The sequence below is a fragment of the Genypterus blacodes genome, unplaced genomic scaffold (assembly GCF_046128005.1).
Source record: "Genypterus blacodes isolate CSIRO-AG114 ecotype Tasmania unplaced genomic scaffold, CSIRO-AGI_Gbla_v1 ptg000185l_1, whole genome shotgun sequence".
Classification (NCBI taxonomy): Eukaryota; Metazoa; Chordata; class Actinopteri; order Ophidiiformes; family Ophidiidae; genus Genypterus; species Genypterus blacodes.
Window position 1 is genome coordinate 2,704,341 of NW_027466986.1, and position 25,599 is coordinate 2,729,939.

Below are 25,599 nucleotides of genomic sequence, written 5' to 3' on the forward strand. Positions count from 1 at the left end.
TGTAAAATGTTAATGTTAAACGTCACATACCACCTTTCTACCTGTCCCTTATATCTAATTTCACCCCCTTCACACCATCCCTACCCCACCCTAACCTAACCTGCCCTCCTCCCTCCTATGGTGATTCCATTCAATAATCACTATAAGTTTGTAATGCAAATCAAAAAAGTGAAGATGAGAGGAGAGGAGAAATGTCCAACAGATGAATGATGTCATCCCATCCAGAGAAGCGGGGCGGTATGGCACAGTACAGGTAATGTTGCAAGTTTGCCTCTGGAGGGCGCTCACACTACTTTAACTTCTAAGCCTTGTCATGCTATTCGCATGCTGTCCACCAGGGGGCGCGCCTCTATTGTTTCTCTGCCTGTCAGTGCACTGTCAGGGAATGAATGTGAGCGGCTAGCCGGCTAGTTGTTGTGGAAATGTCACTATCAGGATGATATCGCAGCGTGACAGAGGAGAACTCGCTCGGTTTTATACAGTCACGGACCCTAAGAAGCACCAGAAAGGCTACACGGTGTACAAAGTCACCGCGAGGGTAAGTGGACGGAGGGTGACAGACAGGCTAATGCTAAGTGTTGTTGTTAGCCGCTTAGCTCAAACTATGCTAACACCCGAGCTAGAATGATGTAAACATGGTGTAAGAAGTGTGAGCGCTTGGTGGACGTTGGCCGGCTGCTGCGAGGAACAACGCAGTGTTGTTGAACTGTAATGTTTATCAATTCTCTGTTTGTGTGTTTTAAAATACCGACATTTGGATGTTATTGTTTGGGGTCACCCTCTCGCTAACATTAGCCAACATGAACTGATTTGACAGAGGAGTTTGTGTGTGTGTCTCTCTCTCTTTCTCTTTCTCTTTCTCTTTCTCTTTCTCTTTCTCACACACACACACACACACACACACACACACACACACTCCCATGTGTATATACTCTACTACTAACTAAGGCTCTCAGGTCTGCCCTACAACTCTGGAAAATGATTTCATTCATAATCTTGGAGACTATTCTGAAACTCAAGAGGAAATATTTTAATGATGCAACAAAAACTCTTACACACACACACACACACACACACACACACACACATACGCACACACACACACACACGCACGCAGTACAGAGGGCTCAGCGCACCTACACACACCCGACTGACTGTGAGAGCACCAGGCACCAGTGTTTGATCATTTCAGACACGAATAAGCCAAGATTTGCTCTTCTCCCTTCTCTCCTCTCTCCATACGTGTGGCGGCGATATCTCGTTCTCACACTCACTGCTCCACTCCGTTGCCTCATATAATGCGCTCATTGTCACACACACACACACACACAGCTATGTCCTCGCCCCACAAGAAATTCCCCTGAGGAAGAAGTGGCAACTCTCTTAACGGTGTCCAGTCTGATAGGAGACATTTAAGTAGGAGTCCCTTGCATCAGCTTGAGCTCTCGTCTCCTCCTTCCACACAGATCATCTCCAGGAAGAACCCAGAAGATGTGCAGGAGGTAAGACACGCCGACGATCTGTGTTTCTTTACAAAGTTTGTGCCATTTACCGTTCCAAGATCATTGTCGACTGCTCAGCCGTATTTTAGAATACGTAGTTCCTCGCCTCATGTGGATGTTATGTTACATGTGACACACACTTAGGAATGCAGGCTGGCCAGAACCCAATGCTAATGCAACAGGCATGATGTCAATTACTGTGCCTGTGTGTCAGAGGAAGAGAGAGAGGGTGAGAGAGAAAGAGTTTTGCATTGAAACAGACACACACCTCGATTGTAGCGAGACTGTCGTGCTTGCGAGGAGCTCTGGTTCTACGATCTCACCGTGAGCCTTTTCACAAATAGAGGAAGGAATTAACTGACCGTGGTGTGTAGGTATACATGTGTGTATGTATGTATTGTGGATTGTTATTAGATCTGTGTTTGTGATATATACGTTAAAAGCAAGAAAGATATGTGCTCTTGACACTTGATACCGTCTCTCTCCTCTTCTACGTCCATCTCTGTTTGTAGATAACAGTGTGGAAGAGATACAGCGACTTCCGTAAGCTTCATCAAAACCTCTGGCAGCTGCACAAGAGCCTGTGTAGCCAGTCTGAGCTGTTCCCTCCCTTCGCTAAAGCCAAAGTCTTCGGTAAGGAAGTGAACTGGATCATGATTTGTTACAGGACGTTATTGAACGCTGGATTTTGATTCATGTGACTCCTGTATGTGTGTGTGTAGGTCGTTTTGATGACTCGGTGATTGAGGAAAGGAGGCAGTGCTCGGAGGATCTGCTGCAATTCTCCGCTAATATTCCCGCTCTTTACAGCAGTCAGCACATCCAAGACTTCTTCAAGGTACACACACACACATCTACAACATTCTGTGAGTGTATTTACACACACTCAGACAGTGATTGACCTTTTTTGACTGGGTTCCAGGGAGGTGAGGTCCACGACGGCTCTGAGCTCATCGGACCAGCTGAGCCCTTTTCGGATTTCCTGGCAGACAGTTTGTCAGACTGCAGCTCGGATGGTAATGTCACACTCCAAAATCAATCTTCCTCTACAAATGATGATCTTCCTGTTAATTCAGAAGTGCTCAGAGGTGTGTGCGTGTCTTTTTCAGTACAAAGAGACATCAGTGGTGCGGAGGATTTAACCATAACATCTGATTATGGAGGTAGAGTGTGTGTTTCCTGTGCTGTAATCTCACTTGTATCTTTTTAAATTGTAGTATGCGGTACACAGACCAACTGATAACACACTCTCAATCCTCAGGTCCGTCCAGTGATAGTGACCTGACCTCCCTGGCGGTGGACACAGACTCCTTAGCTGAGTTGGACAATGGCATGGCCTCAGGCCGCACCTCCCCAAACCGGCCACATGGGGGAGCCGCCAACATTAGCAGCAGTTGCAGCCCTCTCCTGACCTCCCGTCACGAACGCCGCAGCCCGTCCCCCGCCCGCGTCCCTGCCCCCGGATCCTCAGCCCCTAACCCGGAGGTCGGGTGGCCTGGCCGGACGCCGCTCTTCTCCGGTACTCTGAAGAAAGCCGGCGGCGGCAACCACAAGGACGCCAAGCCAGATTACCTAGACAAAGCCAGCGAGCTCATCTGCTTGGCCGTACAGAAGGAGAGGGAGGAGGACTACCAGGCAGCTTTTTCCTATTACCGCAGTGGAGTGGACCTGCTGCTGCAAGGGGTGCAAGGTCAGTTAGGAATGAGTGGCGGGCGAGGTCTCCGTTAGATCAGGGGTGTTTACTGAAGTGGCACCGAGGGCGAAGCATCTGGAGGTTCATTCAAACATGTAAATGGATAATTTTGGCACTCAGAGGGAGGAAGAGGGAGAGGGAGGGGCACATTAATGAGGCCAGGTCAAGAAGAAAGACCCACCAACTCTGTTTCATTCGTTCGTGACCCTTTGCCGGCCAATTAAGATCCAGTTAGGTCACAGCCCAGTTTACTTGAATTAAACGTCTGCCCTCTGAAATTTCAGGTGAACCCAGTCCCACGCGGCGAGAAGCAGTGAAGAAGAAAACTGCAGAGTATCTGATGCGCGCTGAACAGATATCCAGTGAGAATCTGTGGAGAAACATGGGTCAAGGGTCAACACAAACCGTGGTGAGTGTGAGTAAGGTTTCTGTTAAGCTTGACTTATGGATTTTCAGAACCTCGGTCTGATCTAATTGCTTTCTTTGTTAATACTAAGTAAGTATTTATTGAAGATGTTTGAATGTCGGTTTTTCATCCTAGGCGATGGGGATGCAGTGCTGCCCTCCTACCAGCAGGGGGAGCCAACAGAGTCCTTTTGAAGAGCTGAGAGCTTACCGGGTGTTGGGGGTCATAGATAAGGTCAGTGTACTGCTTCTCACAGTGTTACAGTGGGAAATGAAAACTTATATGAGAGGGAAAATGCAAAACATCAAACAGAAAAGCTCTAAGCTGTATAAAATGCTGATTCAGCAAAACTCCAAATCTCCTTTGTTTCAAGTTTTGCTGACATCTTCCACATTTCCAAAAAGTAAAATTGACATAATAATGGTAACACGTACATGAATGATAACATAGGAGGAAGTAAAAGGAAAATCCAAACTTATAGCGTTGTATTTGTTGTTATTTAGTAGTTCTAGTAGCTTTCTGTAGATTGTAGCTGGATGACAAAGTGCTCTCTCCTCCTTGTGCCCTTCTTCAACCATCTCTTTTTATCTGAGGCCATAAAACATAATAGATTTCCGAGGGGATGGCGCGATAAGGACCGGGGCGCGTATATGTTTAGCATCAGTTATGAGTAGCACAAGGTCAGTTTAGGTTGCCGGTCCTCCAAACCAGCTGCCACCGAAGCAACTTCACCACTCAGCCATGAAATGACTTGGCAAGCGACTCGGCGAGCGGGCGCAAAACATCGAACCAATGATGCGCAAACCTACACACACAAACACAAAACCCTAAGGATAATGTTGACACAATGCGAACACGTGTTCCCCCCCCTGCAGAGGTTTGTGCAAAAGCCACAATATGTCCTGAAAGCAATCGCGTAAACGTACGCGCGGAGACTAGCTTTCTGTTAAAAAGTCGCGGCTTTTCCTCGTCTTTCTCCTCTTCCTTCCCTCCTCTCACTTTTAATGGGGACAGAGGGGACAGATGGAGAGAGCTTCTCACCCTCCTGTCCCCCCCCCCACTCCTCTGCCCATCCCCCCCACCCCCCCACCCTTTCCCTGATGTTTGTGTCTTAATTATATTAGCGCCCTGGCTAGCACCGCCACTCTGTTTACTCACAGCTCCATTCATATCCATTTAGCCTGCACCTGTTTGGTCCCAGCCAGGGTCACATGGAGAGAATGCAACCACGGAACACACACACACTCACACACACACACACACACACAGGGTCATGCACATATGCTCAAGCTCTCCCTGGGGAGCACGGGGGGGGGGGGAGAAGGAGGAGCAGTGAACATGTCAGAGAGATGAATAAGATATCAGGAAGAGAAGGAGGAAGAAATGAGGTGCAGGGAGCTGAGGAGAAGCGGTAGAGTTTGAATTGTATTTGTTTCATTCTCTCACCACTTTACGTTTGATTTGTTCTGTAGTTTATTTCCTTCCCGACTTTGTAGACTTGACCAACCTAACAGACGTTTCCCCGGGCTAACCTGCACGTTCCATTTTAGCCACTGTCGCCCCGTTTGAGGCTCACCTGAACAACAGGGCCCCGTTGTCTTAGCGCCAATTTTCCGTAATATAATTTGGGGGGCGACATTTATCTTTTCCCGGCCCTCGTGCGAGCCCTGACCTCGTCGTTGAGAAACACGGCTCGGGAGGACACGGCCAGTACATCATCTCTGACCGCGTGTCCCGCTCACACACCCAATTAATGACTCTCTTCTATCACAGGTTCTTTTGGTCATGGACAAGAGAACACAAGAGACGTTCATCCTCAAAGTAAGTCCAGCGTGCACCGTGTGTATGTGTGTATGTGTCCCTCCAAAATCCTGGTTGTCCTGTGACTGTAAGTGTGTGAAGTGTGCCAGAAGCCCCTGTGTGTAACCAGTGTAATTGATTCTAATGGGCCTGTCCCTGTCAGCTCCTCTGCTCTCGGGCGCGAGACGTGTGCCAGATGCCAACGCACAGCGCAGGCACAGATGACTACACACATACACACACAACACTCAGCGTGCACACACACACACTCGCAATGTGAACTTAACGTGGCGGCGGTGATGAATTTTTGCACGGCCCCTGTTTTTTCATTTTTTTTAAAGTCACGCGCCGTATGTGGCTTGATGAATCCAGTGACTTTGGGCCGGCGCCGGGGCACGGCTGGCACCTCCATACGGGATAATGGGAGGTTTCTCCTTTGCCGTGCACCCCCCCTCATTCCTCTCCCCCCCCCTTTCCTCATTTTCCCACCTTGATCTTCACACAACCCTAAAACACTCACCTCTCTCTCTCTCTCTCTGTTTTTGGCTGGTGCCCTCCATATTTGGGCTAATTTTCAGTTTCCCCTCTCGTCCTCCAATCTCGACCGTCCCGGTGCCCGCGCTCCCTTTTTTTTTTAATAACTCGCCTTCTCACCTCTCCTCTCCCCTCCCACTTCCCCCTTCAGGGTCTGAGAAAGAGCAGCGACTGCGGGAGGACGAAGAGGACCGTGGTGCCTCACTCGGTGCCCAACATGGTGCAGCTGAAGAAGTCCATCATGTCGGACGACACGGTGTTCCTCCTGCTGCAGTACGCCGAGGGTACGTACCTTTATCGTAGTTTCATCTCTCCTGCTTTGTCACTCAAACTACATTTTCCCTCCCTTAACCCCCCCCCTCCTCTACCGCCCGTCTACGCTATTTCTGCGGACAGATGTTTGATAGAGATGGGTGTGTGTCACAGGTCATTATTCTGAATACCAGGTGGCGCCGTGCTTCATTACCTAAGCCAACACCTGGGCCTCCTTACATCCCGCTCATTCAGAGATGTGTATTCGTGTGTGTAGGAGGTGTGTGTGTGTCGAGGTTGACGTGGTGTGTACAACGAACGCCGAAGGCGCACTTTTTTAATGCCCCGTAACCTATTCAATCTGGCATACACCCCGGCAAACCAACACGCGCTGATATCACCGGACGGCACCGAATATCACACGGGACACGATGTCATCAAGCTAATTTGATTGTAGAGACTTCCTGTTGTAGCACGAATACATCCCAAGTTATGTGAGCGGGCGAGGGGAGGGGGGGGAGGGGGTGACGGGCAGTCGTACTTGGAATCAGCAGATGGGTTTGGTGGGGACAGACAGGCGGGAAGTGCAGGCAGTCAGGCAGACGACGGGGGAGGCAGTGACCTGTGTGACATTGGACACAAACATGTGGATGGTTTTACTTTGGAAGCCATCGAGCTGCCCCTGCTATCATTATCATCACGGCAAACTCCCCTATCCATTCTCATCACACACAACAGATGCTGACTTCCAATGGCTCCGAAGCGCGTGTGTGTGTGTGTGTGTGTGTGTGTGTGTGTGTGTGTGTGTGTGTGTGTGTGTGTGTGTGTGTGTGTGTGTGTGTGTGTGTGTGTGTGTGTGTGTGTGTGTGTGTGTGTGTGTGTGTGTGTGTGTGTGTGTGTGTCTACGCGCGCACCCCTCCTCTAGCCAAACTATGAGACTATATCCTTCATGTTTTTCTCTCCTATTCCAGCTAGTTTCGTCATTACCTACTCATTTTCCTTCTTCCTCCTCAGGTGGGAAGCTGTGGTCACACATTGGGAAGTTCCTGCGTCATTCCAGCCCAGACGACAGCTTTGACATCCCGTTCATCCAGAAGAGCCACACAGCAGCCGTACACTCCCCGCAGCACGCCGGACACCAGCCGGGCGTCGACTCGGCCAGTTCCGGGTCCGAGCGCGTCATCTCCGGTTCCGATTCCCTCTCACGGCGGCAGAAGAAAGCCGTCGTCCCGCCTCAAAAAGGCGGCGGTCTACCTTCCAAGTTCCTGGCGCTGTTTGGGTCCAAATCAGACTCGGGGACCGCGTCTGAGGAAGAGTGCACTAACAGCTATCTGACGCTTTGCAACGAGTACGAACAGGAGAAGGTGGAACCAGACGCACTAGAGGAGCAGGAGGACAAGAGCGAGCAGGACATGCTGTCGCTCGACGTGCCCAACGCCACGACCACCACGTCCTCGCGCACCCGCTCGCTGCTTAGCAACGACAGCCTCTCCTCGCCCATCAGCTCTCAGGAACTCAGCTTTTTTACAGAGACGTCTGACAAAAACGGCCAAAGCCACGACCATGAACAGTGCCACAGCGAAGGGCTGGAGCACAACGAAGTCTTCAGTCCCTTGCCCTCCCCCGCCGCTCCCCTGTCTTTGGACCAATCCAAGCTCACGCCAATGGAGTTTTTTCGTATCGACAGCAAAGACAGCGCGAGTGAGGTAACCTGCCTCGACCCCGGGGAGCCACACCCCTCTCTCAAGCCAGGTATGTTCTGTGCCTCTGAGGAAGTGCCCGAGCTGGCGCGGGAGGTCAAGGGCCACTGCGCCGAGTTTTGGGGCCTGGACTGCAGCGATAAAGGTTCCAACGAGTCGGTGCCGGTCATCTCATTCAAAGACGCGGCGGTGGAGGACGAGGGTCAACCGCCAGACCTTTTGGTCAACCTACCTGCGGGGGGCGGGGCGGCGAACTCGTCACTAGAGGAACTGGAGACGTCCGGAGTGTGTCTGGGCCTGGAGGTCACGGCGTCTCCTCAGAAGTGCGCCCAGCCCGATGTCTTACAACTTCACAGCCAGCCTGAGGAAGAGGAGGAGCAGCAGCAGCAGCAGCAGCCACCACCACATCAGGATCTTTTACCTTTTTGTACAGCCTCTGCAGCTCACAATGACACTGCTGCGTCTTCCTCAGCCTTAACCTCACCGCTGGACGACGGCAGCTTCACATTTGAACACAAGGCTGCTAATAGAGCGGCGGTTGATACTACATGCCAAAATAACAACCTCCTCCATCTTGACGCAGACATTCCAGGTACCGACTCGCTCAGTGAGACACTAAAGCCCAGTACGAGAGTAAACCAGGGCTTTGAAGCAGCCCCCGCCGGCATTAACGCAGGATCCGACCTCGCCACAAATGGGACCGATGCCCGCGCGGCGCCTCAGACTTCATTAGGCCTTGATGGCAAATCATCAGGAGGTATTAGTAACACAGGTGGCAGCGAATTTGATAAAGAAGTATCGCGGCTGTTTGCGGAGCTCGACAAACTGTCCTTGGCTGCGTCCCAAGCTCGCATCCCCGAGGAGTTCGTGTGCCGCTGGGCCGCCGAGATGGTGACGGCCCTGGATTCACTGCACCAGGAGGGAATCATCTGTCGAGACCTGAACCCCAACAACATCTTGCTGGACCACCAAGGTTAGTGACACCCCAATTACCAATTTTTGAGCAGTGATAACAAAAGGTTGGGCTCAGTTTATACACGATGTTGACGGGCGCGGACGGAGAGAATGCAATACTTGCGGGTTACGATCCAATTCTCCAGGAGGTCACTGACGCAACCTCAACTTCTTGGTTTGTCATCCCAACAGTCAACTCTCTCTCCACCTCGTTTCCAACAAGCATCTAATTAGCTGAGTGGCTGTTTTCGTCTCCCTGGTGGTAATTATTGTTCTAAAGGGCCCATCAACGGCGTAGTGTGGTGCATCAGTCTGGCTAGCCCGGGCTAATGGCCACAGCTACCTAATGACACCATTAGTTCTAATGATAGCGTTAACGGGTAGCCTCTAAACAGGAGTAATCGCCGGGGCTGCGTGCTTGAAAAAGCTCACAGAGGGATGTAGAGAGGCAGAAAGGAGCAGAGGAAGGAAGTGCTCGAGAGGTGAGTAGTCGAAGGGACAATTTTGTCGAGGGTTAAAGTCGAAAGCAGCGAGTTAGACGAATGTTGTTTGATTGTCGCGCCCCATCTAGAATGCTTTTGTAACATCTGTACTCCTCTCTTATCGCCCTGTTCAGGTCATGTTCGGCTCACGTACTTCTGCAGCTGGAGCGACGTGGAGGACTCCTGTGACAAAGATGCCATCGCCAACATGTACTGCGCACCAGGTGAGAGTTGTGCACAAACACGGTCCGAGCCTTTATAGTCCTTGCTAGTATGGAGGTGTGTGTAAGATTAACTCACACTCTGAGGTGCGGTACCGGTCCAAGTATTCACAAATTTGCACAATCAGTAGATTTACTTTACTAAAACTTCAATTATACTGCGATTAAGGCAGTAAACTGACTTTGAAACGCTGTAATGCGATTCAAACCGGCACAAATCAAAGTAAGCTGAGCTCTGAGTAACAGACTTAGATTACATGCTTGGAAATCAATTTATTCAAGTACGATAACGTCTTAATCAGACTCTTTTGAGTGAATCTGTGCATATAAGCGGCTTAACTGCATTTTGCCTTTATCATAGTAAGGAGAAACTATTGGACTATTGAATGCTTGTGAGTGACTAGACAGAGATCTGAACGCAAACTTTATTCCATTCTTTAAGAAAGTATCACTTTTACTGCGCAGAACTGAGGACTGCCTCTTTTTACAACATTTTATCCGATAATATATAGGATAAAGGGTTTTTACCCTCGCAGTAGCACACCTAAAGAGCTGGTCGTGGTTGTAGTTCCCTAGTTGTCCTGTAGAGGGTACACCCGTGCCACTGTGAGACAGTGTAGCCGTGACCCTGTGTGTTGCCCCCAGCAGGCTTGTGGCAGCTCTGGCATGCTGTTTAAAAGCTGCCTAAAACAAACTGCTGCTAGACTACAGCACCAAGGCCCTACTTAGCACTTCACTGTGTGTATGTGTGTATGTGTGTATGTGTGTGTGTGTGTGTGTGTGTGTGTGTGTGTGTGTGTGTGTGTGTGATACAGAGAGCACAGAGATACTCATTTATTTTATTTTGCATTTGTTGTTTTTTTTTAAATCCAATTTCTTCCTCATTCCTTTCTAATTCACATTCACACACAGAGGCTTGCATATTCATCAGCAATGTATTATAATTGTATCTGTGCCGTAGATGCAAAACTAGAATTGTAGAGAATCCAGAAAATATTCTGAGGTGGACACGATGACCCACACACCCGTTCACTCTCCCACGCACTTATATTAAAGTATTCTCTCATATTCATCCTCTCTCTCAAGCTCGGAGGTCACTTTAGATTTAAATCCTCCTTGTACCCATAATGTATGCTACTGTTGTAATAACTCTGAAAGCAACAAATACTCTTTATAATATCCAAAGTGTGTATTTTTTTTTATATTCCCCCTTGCGACAATGTGTTTTAAAAGCCTGCTAATGGAAATAGAAGCACATAGAGGCATATGTTCACAGCCCTGCAGTAAAATGACCCTAAAGACACAGCAAGCGCCGCGCAACACAAGGAGCCGGGGAGCATAATGGAGCTTAAAATGTAAACGCTAAGCCGAGACAAATCTGACACTCAAGTCCACCGTGTTCAGTGCGAACGTGTCATTGTTACAGACGGGGGAGTGAGAGTGAGGACAAGCAAACTGTTCCAGTCCTCATATAACATATTTTACAAATGGCAGAATTATGCAAAACAACTTTTAATGATTAAACGCAATTATTTAATATTCTATTGATTGTTTTGTGACTTCTTCTCCTTTTCTGTTCACATTTGAAATAGAATTGGTATAAGAAACTATTCGTCATAATAAAAGGGCTAAATGTTGGCCTGAAGTGCACCTGGACCTCGACCCAGGTGCGGCTCGTTCATGTTGATTAACTCTCCCGCCTGTGCGCACTGGTGTAATACACGTTACCAACCAATAGGTGGTATCTTGTGCTATTATTGAACAGAAACACTTCTTATTAGACTCATCTGCCAGAAACTTTCTCTCTTTTCTCTTTCGTTAGACCACAAAAGGATGGGCTTTGCTCACTCGCGTGTAAAACCTACAGATCCATACATTGTGCTCAAGCGAACGCACACACCCGCTCGCTCACACACGCACACACACAGAGGTTAGCGAGCGTGTGTCTCTCCTGCCCTTGTTATGTATTGCTGTTTATCCAGACGGGGTCAGCTCCAGCGATGGCTTCATTCCTGATGACAGATTTATGACTGTTTGCCAGAAACCTAGCAGGGGGCCTGCTGTGATCCTGTGTGTGTGTGTGTGTGTGTGTGTGTGTAAGGAGAGAAACATGTTTTTAAACCACATTCACGCCTGAAAAACACGGGAGTGGACTTGGAAAAACACAGTGTATTGATTTGTTTAATTTGCACTACTGCTTATTTACTTTCTCACCGTGTCGCCAGCATTGATGAACGCTCGGCTTGTGCGTTTTTTTTTTTTATATATTAAAAAAAATAGCGGTTGAGTGACAAGTAGAGCAGGGATTGTTCATTGTTCTCTTGAGGGGGAAGCAAAGGCAACACTGATTGCCCTCAAAGTGCAAGAAAAGGGAAACTCTGAATTCTTCCCTTGTGAGTTTACAAGTCTGGAACCGAGGACCTCGTTATGATGCTCTTCTTTTTTTTGTTTGTTTGTTTTGGTGAGTTTTTTTCTCCACTTACCTGTTCTTCCAGTCGACAGCTGCGTGATAAAATGGAAGATAACACGCCAGTTCCCCATTTTATGCAGAACATCTCCTCATTGTTGTGTCAAGGAACAAATCCTGCCGTGACTTAACTCAGTTTTTAAACGAACAACCGTTACAAAGTTGTCACTTATTGGTTCTTGTTTTGGTTTTATTTTGTGAAGAATTTCCATCACGCTATCTGTGTCCTGCTCCAACTTAGAAGAAACACAATCGGCAGTCTTGGAACATCGAATACTGATCCCTCCTTACTTCCTACCTGCATTAACGTGACTTCCTCTTTCAACAATGACCGTCGGTTAGAGATTAGGGAAGTCGGTCGAAGAGGAGAAGAGAGAAAGTTCCTTATGGTCCCCAAGAGAGAGGAGATGTAGTGTGATTAAGATACAATGCAGGAGGGAACTGCACTGTTGAGGGAAAAGGAAGAAGAGGAGGTCAGGAGGTTGAAACTGTATTGTTGTGCTGCTGTGTCTCACCTCAGCAGCGTCTCTTGTTTTCCCACATTTCTCACAAGTCGACTGAATGCCTCTCCTTGTCAAGACACAAATGCAAATGTCCCAGTCAAGTTTCATCCTTATTCCATGCGTTCTCATGCACATATGTGTTTTGAGTGACCCATGGCCTGTGGATGCAGCTAATTCCCGCATTCCCATCCTCTTTCTCCCTTTCTCCCCGTCTCCCTTCCTCCCTGCCTCGCTCTGACAGAGCGGTAAGTGTAGCCAGCTCCACTGTACTCTCCCTGCAGCTCCTTAGACATTAATCCATTGTGATGACAATCGACCTTGCTCTGAGACGCGTGTATGTGTGTGTGTGTCTGTGTGTGTGTCCATGTATCTCCCCTCCAGCTCATAACTGCGCAGGTATCACTAGTCCGTTCAATGACGATCTCCTCTCCTTGGCTGTCAAAACAGTGGTCCTGGGGAGCCCTGAAGACTGGTTGCTCAGTTGGCTGTGTGTGTGCGGGAGTGTGTGTGTGGTTTGCGTGTGTGTGCAAATGTGCAAGCAGTATCATACCCCTCTCTAACCTTGGTTGCAAGAGAGCTGCACGGGCCCCCGGAGTTCCCAGCAGCCTCCAGGAGAAGAGGGGGTCTTTGTCTCTCGCGCTCCCCCAGCTGAGGAGCCCGGTCTCTGGGCACACGGAGACGTGACCCTGGGTCCCCGGCCCTGTGGGTGACCAGGCCCCCCTCTGGAGACAGCAGAGCCCAGACAAGCTGAATCGCACAAGAGGCCATCTGGTACCCAGTGGAGCTAACATGCACATATGCAAGCAGACACACATGTGACTGGAGAAAATGAGCATGAGCCTTGTATTCTACATCTACACACACACACACACACACACACACACACACACACACACACACACACACACACACACACACACACACACACACACACACACACACACACACACACACACACACACACACACAGTCCCAGGGGCCTTCCAGCTGGACTTCAGACTGGTTGTACATCTGAGCGCTGCCAGTGGCTTGACACTGGATGGACAGCTTGAACACTTGTTAGTGAACATTATTTTCATGAATCATTCACCTAGAGAGGATTTGTACTTTCCACACTCAAACTTTTGTATTTATTAAGCACCTTTAAATTAAACAAAACCAAAACAATTATCTGGTAATTCTGTGATCTCAATCATTTTTTATGTTAAAGGGGAAGAATAAAATAACATTTTATAGCATTTTTCCTAAAGCGGCTTATATTTCTTGGTGTGTGTGTGTGTGTGTTCTGTCTGTGTGAATGAGTGTGTGTGTGTGTGTGTTTGAGGTCAGGTCATGCAGATGGTGTGAAGTTGCAGCACAGACGGTTTCCTCAATTTAACTGCTTTTTTATTATGCAAATCACCCTTTTATGAGACACACACTTGCATGTATGAGTGTGTGTGTGTCTTTGTGCGCGTGGGGCGTGCGCGCGTGTGTGTGTGACTTTGTCCAGGTTTTTTGCGCTCGTTCTTAATTGTTTATCAGTGGAATGAAATATTAGGTAATTGGAGGTGTCAGTGTTTGAAACGACAGGACGGAGTCACGATTCCAACACTTCCTTCTCCTAAAGAGGATTTGTAGATACATACACACACAAGTTTTCCAATTTTCATAAGTGGATTTTGGCAGAATTCTTCTCCCGCACGTGACCGATCTCCTTCCCCTCCTGGCTAGATGATGAGTTCTTCTTCTTCTCTTTGTTCCAGAGGTGGGAGGAATAAGTGAGGAGTCAGCCGCTTGTGATTGGTGGAGTTTGGGTGCCATCCTGTTTGAGCTCCTGACCGGCACGGTGAGTCAAAAAAAGTAGAAACTAAATGTTGTCTTTGGTGTGAAGGTGTTGTGGGATGTCTGTGGGTTTTCTTGGCTTTCCACTCTCACACACTCTTTTTATAGTTGTGCCAGGTTTGATGCGATTCTGTTTGTGTCTGTGTCGGCGCAGTTTGTTGTTGTGAGTGTGTGCGTGTGTGCGTGTGTGTGCGTGTGTGTGTGTTTGAGGTGCGTCTTGGCTGCTGCCTCCTACTCTGGGTTCTCGGGGAGTGCCAGGGGTGTCGATGTGACTTTCTCCCCCCAGCCTGAGCTCCATCTGCTGGGCCAGGGGGTCAGCTCTCCCCGGGCCCTGTTTCCTGGCTCCTGGAGCAGCAGTGGGCTTGGAGGATCCCGACCTCGGATCGGAACGGAAGGTGATGACCGGGTCGCCTCTCAAGATGCTTCAACTCTGCTGTGACCACGTCCAGGAGCCGGGGCTGGTGGAGAGGACCCCGGTCTTTCAACAGGCTTGGGGGGAGTGTCTCCATCCTTTTGTTGTTGGGAGAGAATGGATTCACACACAAGCAAACTCTTTCCCATCCTAATTATACCGTCCTGCTGTCTTGAAGGGCAAACACACACACACACACAGTATTGTCCACAAAGACACAGTGCAGGTGCAGAGCATCTCCTCAATGTTTCATTGTCTATTAAATTTGAATAAATTGTAACTGATGCCAGTGGGCATATTTCCATATCAGCCAGCAGCGGTTTCCTTCAATTGCCCAAACATCAGTCCGGTTCTTGTGCACATACGACCGTGTTGAACACTCACCTGGAAAAAAACTCACTCGGTCCCACAGATGTCTCCTTTGATGATTATGTCTGGGTACAGCGCTGGCAGGGATACACACACCCAGCACACGTAGGGCCTCCTGATCCTTGCAGGATAAGATCTTGCCTGGAGCTGTCTTGACTGCGGCTAGGAAGGCAGCCAGATCAAACCCCAGCACGTATCAGAGAGAGAGAGAGAGAGAGAGAGAGAGAGAGAGAGAGAGGGGGGGGGAGAGAGTGAGAGCGAGAGGCAACCGACCAAATGATGGAAAAACACACGCAGGGTCCCTCTGAGCAAACACACCAATAGTTTACTCCATTCACATGTTAATCACCCTTCTGCAGTAGTAATTTACATTTGTCATACCGTTATTACTGTCAGTAGTTTCTGCCATTGCTCTCATTTGATGAATTTGAACTCTTATGTACGTGGGATAATTTCTTGATCACCGACTTGACGGTTTATCACCATTCCTTGATCTCTTGTCGGCCTAACCTGGATAACCGTCCTTTGTTGTCACTGTCGCTGAAATGTGTAAACGTTCTCTGCATGAAAGGAGGAACAACACGTCAGTTAAACACGTTTGTTTCCCAGTAGTTTCCCAGCAGCTCGGAGAAAGAGTAACAGTGATGAAATCACGCTGTTATGCTTGGTGTGTGATCAGTGTTGTTTCAGGTGCTCGTCACCCTCCTGGTCTCCTCCTCTGTTTGTGCAGCCCCCGGTGCGCTCTTCTCGCCGCCCGTGTACACGAGGCACCACAGGCGTCTCCCTGCATCTGTCCCCCCCCCGCCTGCTATCCAGTCTGTCAGGTCGTCTTTTGTTATTCACCGATAGGAATCTGTCTCTCCTCTCCTCTTCCCACCCCTCCTTTCCCCCCTGCTCCACAGTCTCTGCTCCGGTGCCATCCAGCAGGTATCAGTCGCCACACGGCTCTCAACGTCCCCGAGTGCGTGTCGGAGGAGGCCAGGTCTCTGTTGGAGCAGGTGAGCATCTAGTCGTCTCGTAGAATTTCATCATTTCCTCATTTTACGATTTAACTAACTTTTGATCTCACTAATTGATAGCAGAATAAACAATGCATTCTTTTATTGCTTCAGTATGGTTTGGACCTTTTTAAAAAATTCCCCTAAAATGCCTAATTGCAAAAATATGACCTATTTCCTGTATAAACACACGCTTTGACCCTAACCCTTGTAGTATATTTGTCTTTGTGACTGCTTGGACCTTTTTGTCTCCCCACACATGCAGCTCCTGCAGTATAACGCCGTGGAGAGACTGGGGGCGGGCGTTGCCGGAGTGGAAGACATCAAGTCCCACCCTTTTTTCGCCAGAGTGGACTGGCCTAAGTAGACGACGTACTTACACCGCGGCGGGGGAAACCGACTGTTCCTAAATTCACTTTTTTCCCCCGCCCCTTAAGCGGACAGCAGATATGAGCACACTGGCGCGCAACTGATTATGCATCACTCATCTGCTATTATTGCGTTTGCGGCCTCCTGGTCACGACACAACACAACACGTCTCATTTGGACTATGCCAAGCAGCAGTGTTACTTTATCCTCTTTTACTTCTTCTTTTTTTAGGGAAGACTCGACAACGCGCGCGGTGCAATAATTTATACAGAAAGTTTGCGTGTTGAGCTATGATCCACTACAGGCGTGTTGCTTTTGACGCAGCAAGACACAACCTGAGATACTCGGACTTAAGTTGCATTTTCTTAATTCCTTCTACGTGCAATACACTCACCACTAACGCTCGCATCGCATCATTCCTCACAGGTCGGCTCGCGGTGCTGCCAACCGAAAACCCTTTGAGATTAAACTGATTGAACCGAGGGGGAAGCGGAGTGTTCATTTGATTCTGTCTGGGGTTTCGTTTGCTCCGACGGAGAAACAGATACAGCATCATCTCATTTATAACGACCACGTGAAACTGTTCTGTTCTCAACCACCAACCCCCTCCACCCTTTTTTTTTTTTTTTGATTGGACACTATGCAGAGTGAATGAACAAACTGTTTGTGTTGTGTTTGGTCATGTGACGTGATTGAGGCTTGGAATGGGAATGGAGCCAGTTGAACAGAAATGGTGTAGCGGAGTTGTGTGTGTGTGTGTGTGATAGTGCTGTTTAGAGAGACTAGCAAGGGGTTGAACCGAATCTTTACAAAACCAGCCCTTTTTTTTCCGGATTATTTTTTGGGAATATCAGATGTGTTTTTATCAACACTGCTTTCTGTGCATGTTAAGTGACTTATGTAATATATTTAATACCACCGGGGGGAAAGAATCGAGCAAATAATAAATAATTGATGTCCTGTAAAATAATACCTGCAACAGGAACGCGAGCCCCCACGCCTGTTCCCAACTGCCAATCGTTTTATCGCCTCATGAATCAAAATCTTTGTGTTTGGTCTCATTGTGTAACACGTTTTGTTAGGACAGGCACAGTTTGTAACGCATTTGTTTGAATTATTTGCTAAACATTCCCACGGATACACGCACGCCCTCTATCGCCTCATTTCCTATATTTAATCGAACAGAACCCCAGAGTTGTGGGAGGGTTTATTTAAATATAATTTTTTTTCCTCACATTATATACACATAATCACTCCACTGTAGAGGCTTCATTCAGCTGTACTCCACTGCACTATAGTAAAATACACTGACAGATAAATTACAAGAGGTGTAGCCCAGCGAATAACCCTCTCTCCTCCTCTGACACACACACACACACACACACTGGGATCAGTCTTTTTTTCCCCTGGTTTCTATTGGATGCTCACTGTCATCCGTGTGGTGTATCTCTATATTGGTCCGTCGGAGCACTTTGGAAAACAATAAAACGTGACTGGACGAGGACACGCAGCGATGCCTCTGAAGTGTGGGTACTGGTAGATAGAGAGAGAGTGTGTGTGTGTGTGTGTGTGTGTGTGTGTGTGTGTGTGTGTGTGTGTGTGTGTGTGTGTGTGTGTGTGTGTGTGTGTGTGTGTGTGTGTGTGTGTGTGTGTGTGTGTGTGTGTGTGTGTGTGTGTGTGTGTGTGTGTGTGTGTGTCCACATGTGTTTTAAGGCTACAGTCTGTCTGACCAGGATTGATGAAGAAAGCAAATTACTGTCACCAATGGAAATTTATTGTAAAATTTAATAATAATTGTTTAGTCAAATTTGACATCTGAAATAAAAAAAAATAGAAATCTGTTTTGCTGAATTTCTTTATTTGTTTGTGTAATATTTAGCAAGAAGCAGTAAGAGGTCAAAGACAGCAGAGTCTTTATTATTATAGAAAAAACAAAAAGAATACCATTTTTAACAGGAGATAAAAAGGAGGTAGGAAATCACACACACTCACACACACAATTACCTCATACACGTCGACAGGTGCAGGTCAGGGGAGCTGTTAGCAGCGTTCCCCTGTGTGGGCCTCGTTGCCACAGGGTCAAGAGTCTGGGCTGATTATGACTCGCCATAAGACTCTTCTCTCATTACACACACACTCGGGGCAAAGGTTCGCTTCAGCCCGTAGAAGAAAACCTGTCAATCTTACCCGGTGTGAGATGTGAGATGTTCTTTTAATGCCTTCACAAATAGCCTCAGAATCATTCCCGACTCGTTCCGCTCAGACACAAAGGATTTCTCCTCGAGCTGCTGAAGTCGTGTAGTTTTGTAAAACCATTAGCGATCTATTTGAATCCCACACTGTCCGATAACAAATAAAGAATATAAAACCAGAATCGTGTGTGAAGTGGTTCACTATCAGAATCGGGCTATCCAAAGTTGCGTGTGCTTCCTCGTGTTTGCGAGTGAACAAAAGCCCACAGAGGCAGCAGAGAGGCAAGATGAAGAGGACGTGCCAAGGACTCCCATGATGCAACACAGGGCCTCTCATCCTGAGCCCCCCAAAAGTGTCACCCGGGCCCGCAGGCTGAATTGACCCTCTGATCCCCCCCTGCTACCCCCTTTCTCTCCCTCCCTTCCTCTTCCTCTCCCTCTCTCTCTCCTCACACACACCTCCCCTCAGCCCCTCGCGCCCGTCTCTTCAACGCACGGGCACCCACCAGCCAAATGGCGTGCCCTCTGCTTCATATTGCTGGTGGTCAAGTTTTGTTTTTTGTCTTTGCCGGTTTGACTTTCACTCACAAAGCCCAGGAGGACCCCTATAGCCCAGGGAAGAGACACACACACACACGCACACACTGTAGCTGAAGAGTTCTGCTCTAAGACCTCAGGCGTCTTCTCCAGCCTCTGTCAGAGCCATGATGTCATTATGAAGAGACACATTGCCTCTTCATTACCCTTTCACCCCACACGCACACACGCGCATGCATAATATATGGTCGGCGGTTAATACGGTACAGGTGAACAGCACTGTAAAAATGCTAAACATGTTAAAGGCTTCACAAGGGCATTTTCTCAAATTATATACCATTAATTAAATTAAATTACTGAATTACTGAATGTTGATATCTCCCTTTACTCCTAAAGACAATATCCATAAACCTACATTTATGCTTCACTTTAATGTTGTGATGTTGTTACTTACGTATATATAGTATGTGGATACCGTAGGTCAGTGAGGTCAAGTGAACCAGGCTAAAAGTTGTATACGTTGTTTACAAAAAGACATTTATTTTATTGTATGTAAACTAAAATAATATTAGTTGTGACCAATAGAGGAAACTAATGGATGATGGCCAGAGAGAGAGTAGACAAAATGGCTGATAACCTTGGGAGGTGGCTGAATGCACTTCAAGTCAAATTACCCAAGGTGTCTTGCGGCACAAAATGTCCTCCAGTTACCTCGACTTGAAGTGTCAGTTATATTCCTGCTCTGAGCACTGTGTGTGTGTGTGTGTGTGTGTGTTCTACATCACCTTCATTGGCTCTCTTTATATAATCGCGTCTCTGTGCGTGAGTCACAATGCGGGAGGCTCAGACGGTAAAGGAGTCCGGACTGGTGTCTAAAGACGTGTCACTGGTGGTCACCCTGCCACCCCCCTCGCCCCCCCTCAGCCCCCAAAAAAACACCCCCCCACCCTCCAGACCTGAGATGTCTCCTTTCGTTTGCGTCGCGGTGCCATTCTGATGTATGTGGAAGGGCGGCAGGCCCGGGCCCAGGCACGCCGTTAGCGGCTCACTAACATAGCATTAGCTCGGCGGTCATCTCAACGGGCCCGTGCTGTCTAAACGGCTTCCTTACGCTCGGCCACACACACCTTCTGTGGCTCCACGCCGCTTGTCAGCCACAGACCCTCTCTGTCATGAGACCACCACCACATTCCTGACACCCCCCTTGCCCCCCCCTCCCCCAGACTGCATCTTCTCCCTGGCCTCCTCTTTCCTTTATCCTCCTTTCCTCTTCCTCTCTCTCACCCTCTCCATCCATAGTAGCCGGAAGAGCCGCTGAAGGGGCCTCCTCTAAATGACACACACACACACGGATACACACACACGCACACATCCTATCATTGCTGCACAGAGCTCAGGGCCCCATTAAGAAATGGCAGAGAAGGAAAACAGAGAAATGGAGAGAGACATAGAGGGAGCGAGAGAGTGCCATCAGATCACTTTCTCCTCTTCTTGTGATTGGGGTTGTGGGGTTGCCGCGGGCGACCTGGAGGGGAATGTGATGCCTGTTCAGAGGAACTTCCTGGGAATGCAGCTTGAATGCCGCGCTGGGAGCCAGAATCTAGCCACTAATCTGTCTGTTCCTCGGAGGGGCAAGTCTTCCTGGCACTGAGACTCATTCTGTTGTGACACACACACATACACACACATCTAAGTTACAGCCAGACGACATATCGCTCTCCCTCCAGGGGAGACAGAAAAAAAGGAAAGGAGGAGGTTTAAAGAGGGAAACGCTGGTTAAAAGGGGCGACAGATTCAAACAGAAGATGACACAAATCACAAATCTAACGGCATAAAAAGTTGAGGGGAAGGAGGGACCAGGTGGTAACATGTCTTTGATATGCCGGCTAAGGGAGACACGCGTCGGGGACGGGAAGAAGCTGTAGGACTAAAGTGATGAGTGACAGGTGAAAGAGGCAGAAATCAGAGCCAGGTCTGAACGGAGGTGAGCGGAGGGCACAGAGTGAGCCGGACCTCATGATTGGTAATGAAGGCAATGTGTGTGTGTGTATGTAAGATGGGGGAGAGATCAACATCTGAGAGCGAGGGGTGAAGTGTGGAGTTAGTGGCGGGGGGGCGAGGTTCGGGGTTCTTGTGGGAGCGTAGAGGATCCTTGGAGTCCTGGCACCTTATGGCATGGCCTGCAGTCAAACAGATGCTGCAGGCCTCGCCAGCCTTGAGCAGGGCACAGGCGAGAGCATTTAGAAGCAAGAGAGGGACGTGCCCTGTCTTACCGAGCAGTGTGTGTGTCTGTGTGTGTATGTACCTGTCAGAACCCCTCAAAGAAAAAAGGAGCATGAGCTGTTTACTTAAGTTATGCTAATGCTCGTCATTTGTCTTCACCGGTGTTTACAGACCATGAAGCCCCGAGCAGCTGTAGTGTCCTTCCACTAGTAATTGGCCCTAATCAATAATTTTTATGTGATTGAATCGTGTTCTGCTTTGTTGCAAAACAGGATGGCTCTTAGTTACAAAGCCACAGGAAAAACATCAACAAATTCATTCAAAGTATCTTAGCTGCTCTCAGAATAACAATTATGGATTGATGGGCAAAGCTACTTTCATGGAGCATTTTCAATAGTAGAAAGCCGTTGTTCCTGTTAAAACAGTTGTGCTAGGCTACCTGTACATTGCCTGTACAGCAACAAAGAATAATAATAATAAGAAAAAAGCAGCATCTAGCGTGCTAAATGCCTGTCATGGGAGTTGATAATGGACAACCTGGAGGGTGAATGTTGGAAATTTCACAATTATCAGATTATTTACATCCAAACTAGGTCACTGACATTGTTTTTCTTTTGTGTAAATCACAGTATTTTTTGGTTATTTGCAACTTCTGAGCTTTTAGCTAGCTTGCGTGTCATCGCCTCAGAATGACTCTGGGAAAATAGTAGCGTAACTTTTATCTTTCTACTTGGTGTTTCAAATGTTTGCAACTTACGCAAAACAATGTCAGTGTCTTAGGTTGGACTTAAATGAACTGGAAACTTGATAACATGGCCTACCTATTGCTTATTAATTCATCATTTGGACGGAAATACCTGCTAGCCGTTTGCCAATGTTGCTTTTCATTGCATACGTCGACACTTGCATCGCAGTATGGACAGATAATCATAGTATTGAGTATACATAAACGCAGTGACATAGCACATTTTTGGCTAATTCTGTGCTGACACCTAATTATCAGCTGTTGCCACAGTTGAGGAAGGTAGAGGAGTTGGAAACAAGTCATCCTCTATATCTGAACTTGAGAATGGGAGAATTGGCGCCTCTGGTTCGCCAAACTGACTCTGGTGGGTGGAAGCGCAGAAGTAAGTGGAAGGAGAGCAGAGCCAATTCTCTACTCTGTCTATTCTCTCTCCTCCATCTCTATTTTTTTCAAGTGTAAGTGATAATATCCTCCCTTTTTCTACCTCTTACCAGCTTGAGTGTTTTGCTAAGGCGGTGTGTGTTCGCGGGTGCGCATGTGTATGCCTACGTCTGTGTGTGTGCGTGCGTGTGTGTGCGTCTCACATTAGCCTTTTTCCATTAAAGCAATTTCACCGCCCATTGTATTCCTGAAGAGGACCTGGGAAGTCACTAATGGTGCCTTGCGTCCACACTTGCGCGCTCGCACACACACTGCCGCACGCGCACGCGGCAGAACATCTCTCAGCGCGCGCTATCATCACCTGTCACCTGATTGCTGTAAAACACACACATTAGCATAGAATGAGACACATTATCACTCCTGATTATGGGACGCTAAGAGGTTTCACGGGGGAAAAAAAGACCTCGCACCTTTCCTCCACAATGCCTGCTGCTAGTGAGATAAATGCATGTTGTCCAACATCTCTGATGATACCGAAACAGCCTGAAGACTCCGCTGATGGATTTAATGGCCTCTTGTTGTCCATGTTTGTAACTGCTCAGATTTGTCTGTCAATACTAATTTTTTCAAATTTAGGCAGTGTTGTGATCCTCCCGCCCCCATAAAAACATGTACTTTGTGTGTTTTCTGGGCGCTGCTTTGAAAGCGCTGTGGAAATTACCTTTGAGTTGAATTGGCGGCGATTTCAATGGCTTATTACTTATTTTAGTGGGATCAAATCTAAGCAGGGACGGAACAGAGCAAGACAGACACTTACACAAACACATGGCGGGTTTTCAGTGAGAGGTGACGACGTGAGGTCAGCAGGTGGCCTCCTCTTCCCTCGTCTTAATGAGTACAGGAAGTGTCAGCCGTGTACAGCGGAGGCAGAGGACACTTGTTTAGGTCAGAGGTCATCCTGGTCTGTGCTTTTGCCCTGTTTTCTTTAGTCCCCGGTTACCCCCCGCCCCCCGACAGGGTCTCGTCCCCTCGGAAACCCACCCTCATTTTCACATGCGGAGGAGGAACCGGAGGAAGGAGGGAAGACGCTGTCATTCATGGTGGTTTCAACTATTATTTTTGTGCCTTTCCGGTAATTTTCATGAGCAGATTTTGGAGAAATGGAGGTTGTGTGTGTGTGTCTGGATCCTCATATAGCTCAGCTGGGTCAGGAGGTGACGGGCGGAAGACAGAGATTGAAACATCCTCCTCTTCATTGTAAAGGTTCGAGTTTGACAAAAGCTTTAGTTTCTGCTTAGGAACTGAACTTTATGCAGTGAAATTAACAAAATGATAAATAAACTCCCAGTAGTGAAAATGAAGTCGCAGGTTTTGACATTTTGAATTAAACCCGAGTGATTAAAAAGGAGACGTGGCGCTGCAGTAAGATAGAGAGAGACATATCATTTAAGTGAGTAATTTCAGGATTTCTTTGGCGCTAAGTGGCTTCGTATGCCCACCTGTCACCCAGCACACAAACGCACACACACACTCACAGAGAGAGAGAGAGAGAGAGAGAGAGAGAGAGAGAGAGAGAGAGAGAGAGAGAGAGTGGTCTGTGATAATGACATAATTGTCCCAGAGCACACAGCCATGCAAATAGGGAAGATGGCTTGTGTTGCCATCCGTAGGTCTGTGCCATCTATTTCCATTATTCTAATGCACTGCTACTGATGACCCGCTCTCACACTATTAACACAGAGAGAGGGAGAGAGAGAGAGAGAGAGAGAGAGAGAGAGAGAGAGAGAGAAAAGAGAGAGAGAGAGAGAAAAGAGAGAGAGAATGTATGTTTGAGGAAAGTATATCTCTCTAATCTTTCCACCCTGATCTTCTGGCCTTTAAAACACAGAGTAGCGGCTGTAATGGTTCATCGCTTGGTAACTTTTCCTCTCATTTCTTCTTCCCTCCCTGGAGGTTTCGTTGGAGGTAAATCTGCACTGAATATTCCTCACATTTCTCTCCACATTAATATGTTCCATTCTTTCATCTATCTGTATCCTTTCTATGTTTCCTTGCATCCCCCTCGCTCTCTCTCTTTCTGTGACTGACTGTGTGTGTGTGTGATCTTGGGAGAATGGGCTGTTGATTCTGGTTGGCTCCTTGGCTCCCCGTCTCATGGTCTTGGCCCAGGTCTGATCCCTGTGATTGGATCGGGGGGCTTTTGTGGTGGCTGATGGGACAGATTTAAGCCAAGTGGCACACACTGAGCACGCTCCATGGCGGGCAGATGGACGGGAAGTGAAAGAGCTGTGATTTCTCATTGTGTCCCACCATCTTTTGGGGTGTGTGTGATACCCCCAGAGCACATCTTCCATCCAAGAGCTCTATTCTCCAATCAGTGGGCGCCGCTTCCTGGGTCCAAAGACACGCCTCTCCAAGATTTCATCTCTGTATCAGACCACAACTGGGTTGTAAGCAGCTTAGAGAAGAATAATTCAGGGCAAGATATAGTGGCTCATTCTTTGTTAAAGGCTTTCTCAAAGCTGTGCATAACAGAGACTATTTTCACATCATTGTAACAGAGTAACTTCATTCCAAATACGTCAAACCCACACACATTACGGAAAGCCGAAAGCATTTGCTGCTGTGCTTATCGCTGAACAAATATGTGTTTTATTTGGAAAACGGCACGCAGCGGAATCTAATTTTAAAATATAGTGTTGTTATTTAAATGAATTCACTGGATCACTGCACCTGCAGTTGTGTCCAGCTGTTGACAATCAGCTCGTAACCTCCAGAGATTTGGGAAGTAAACAGATGCCCGAAATGTCTGTTTAAACGTTATCTAAAACCGATTAAAAAGGTATAAAGGGGTTAAATGAATGATGTGGTAAAAGTTCACAGAGATCATATTTTACTGTTTTACTTTTAGAGCCCACCCAGCTTAACCCCCCGTGGGATTTACACCACAAGCGCTTGTACCAATTATGTAACCCACTGCTTTTCACCTACCACCCCCTCCCAAAACTACTACTCTTAATGGTCAATCACAGTGC

At 47.8% G+C, this 25,599-nt stretch overlaps 1 protein-coding gene across 6 annotated transcripts; it reads left to right on the top strand.

The window, feature by feature from the left end:
* Window positions 1–350: 350 nt before the first annotated feature.
* Window positions 351–17,223, top strand: rps6kc1 (ribosomal protein S6 kinase polypeptide 1). 6 transcript variants are annotated; one of them, XM_076168009.1, is made up of 16 exons: window positions 351–538; window positions 1,467–1,502; window positions 2,015–2,135; window positions 2,225–2,340; window positions 2,425–2,518; window positions 2,612–2,665; window positions 2,764–3,192; window positions 3,480–3,610; window positions 3,737–3,835; window positions 5,375–5,422; window positions 6,087–6,219; window positions 7,202–8,860; window positions 9,458–9,547; window positions 14,260–14,342; window positions 15,969–16,117; window positions 16,383–17,223. In XM_076168009.1, exons 1-16 carry the CDS (start codon window positions 437–439, stop codon window positions 16,525–16,527), a joined length of 3,489 nt encoding a protein of 1,162 aa, XP_076024124.1. In that variant the 5' UTR covers window positions 351–436; the 3' UTR covers window positions 16,528–17,223. The 6 variants fall into 6 exon arrangements, with proteins under 6 accessions (XP_076024124.1, XP_076024128.1, XP_076024125.1 ...); XM_076168013.1 differs by having other exon boundaries at window positions 16,022–16,117; XM_076168010.1 differs by having other exon boundaries at window positions 3,480–3,604.
* The last annotated feature ends 8,376 nt before the right edge of the window (window positions 17,224–25,599 follow it).

Excerpts from the sequence above, each read along its gene's own strand:
- rps6kc1 (XM_076168009.1), top strand. The coding sequence starts at position 437 with ATGATATCGCAGCGTGACAGAGGAGAACTCGCTCGGTTTTATACAGTC. Across the intron at positions 6,220-7,201 it reads CCTGCTGCAGTACGCCGAGG|GTGGGAAGCTGTGGTCACAC; the intron begins GTACGTACCTTT and ends CTTCCTCCTCAG. Across the intron at positions 16,118-16,382 it reads CCAGGTCTCTGTTGGAGCAG|CTCCTGCAGTATAACGCCGT; the intron begins GTGAGCATCTAG and ends CCACACATGCAG.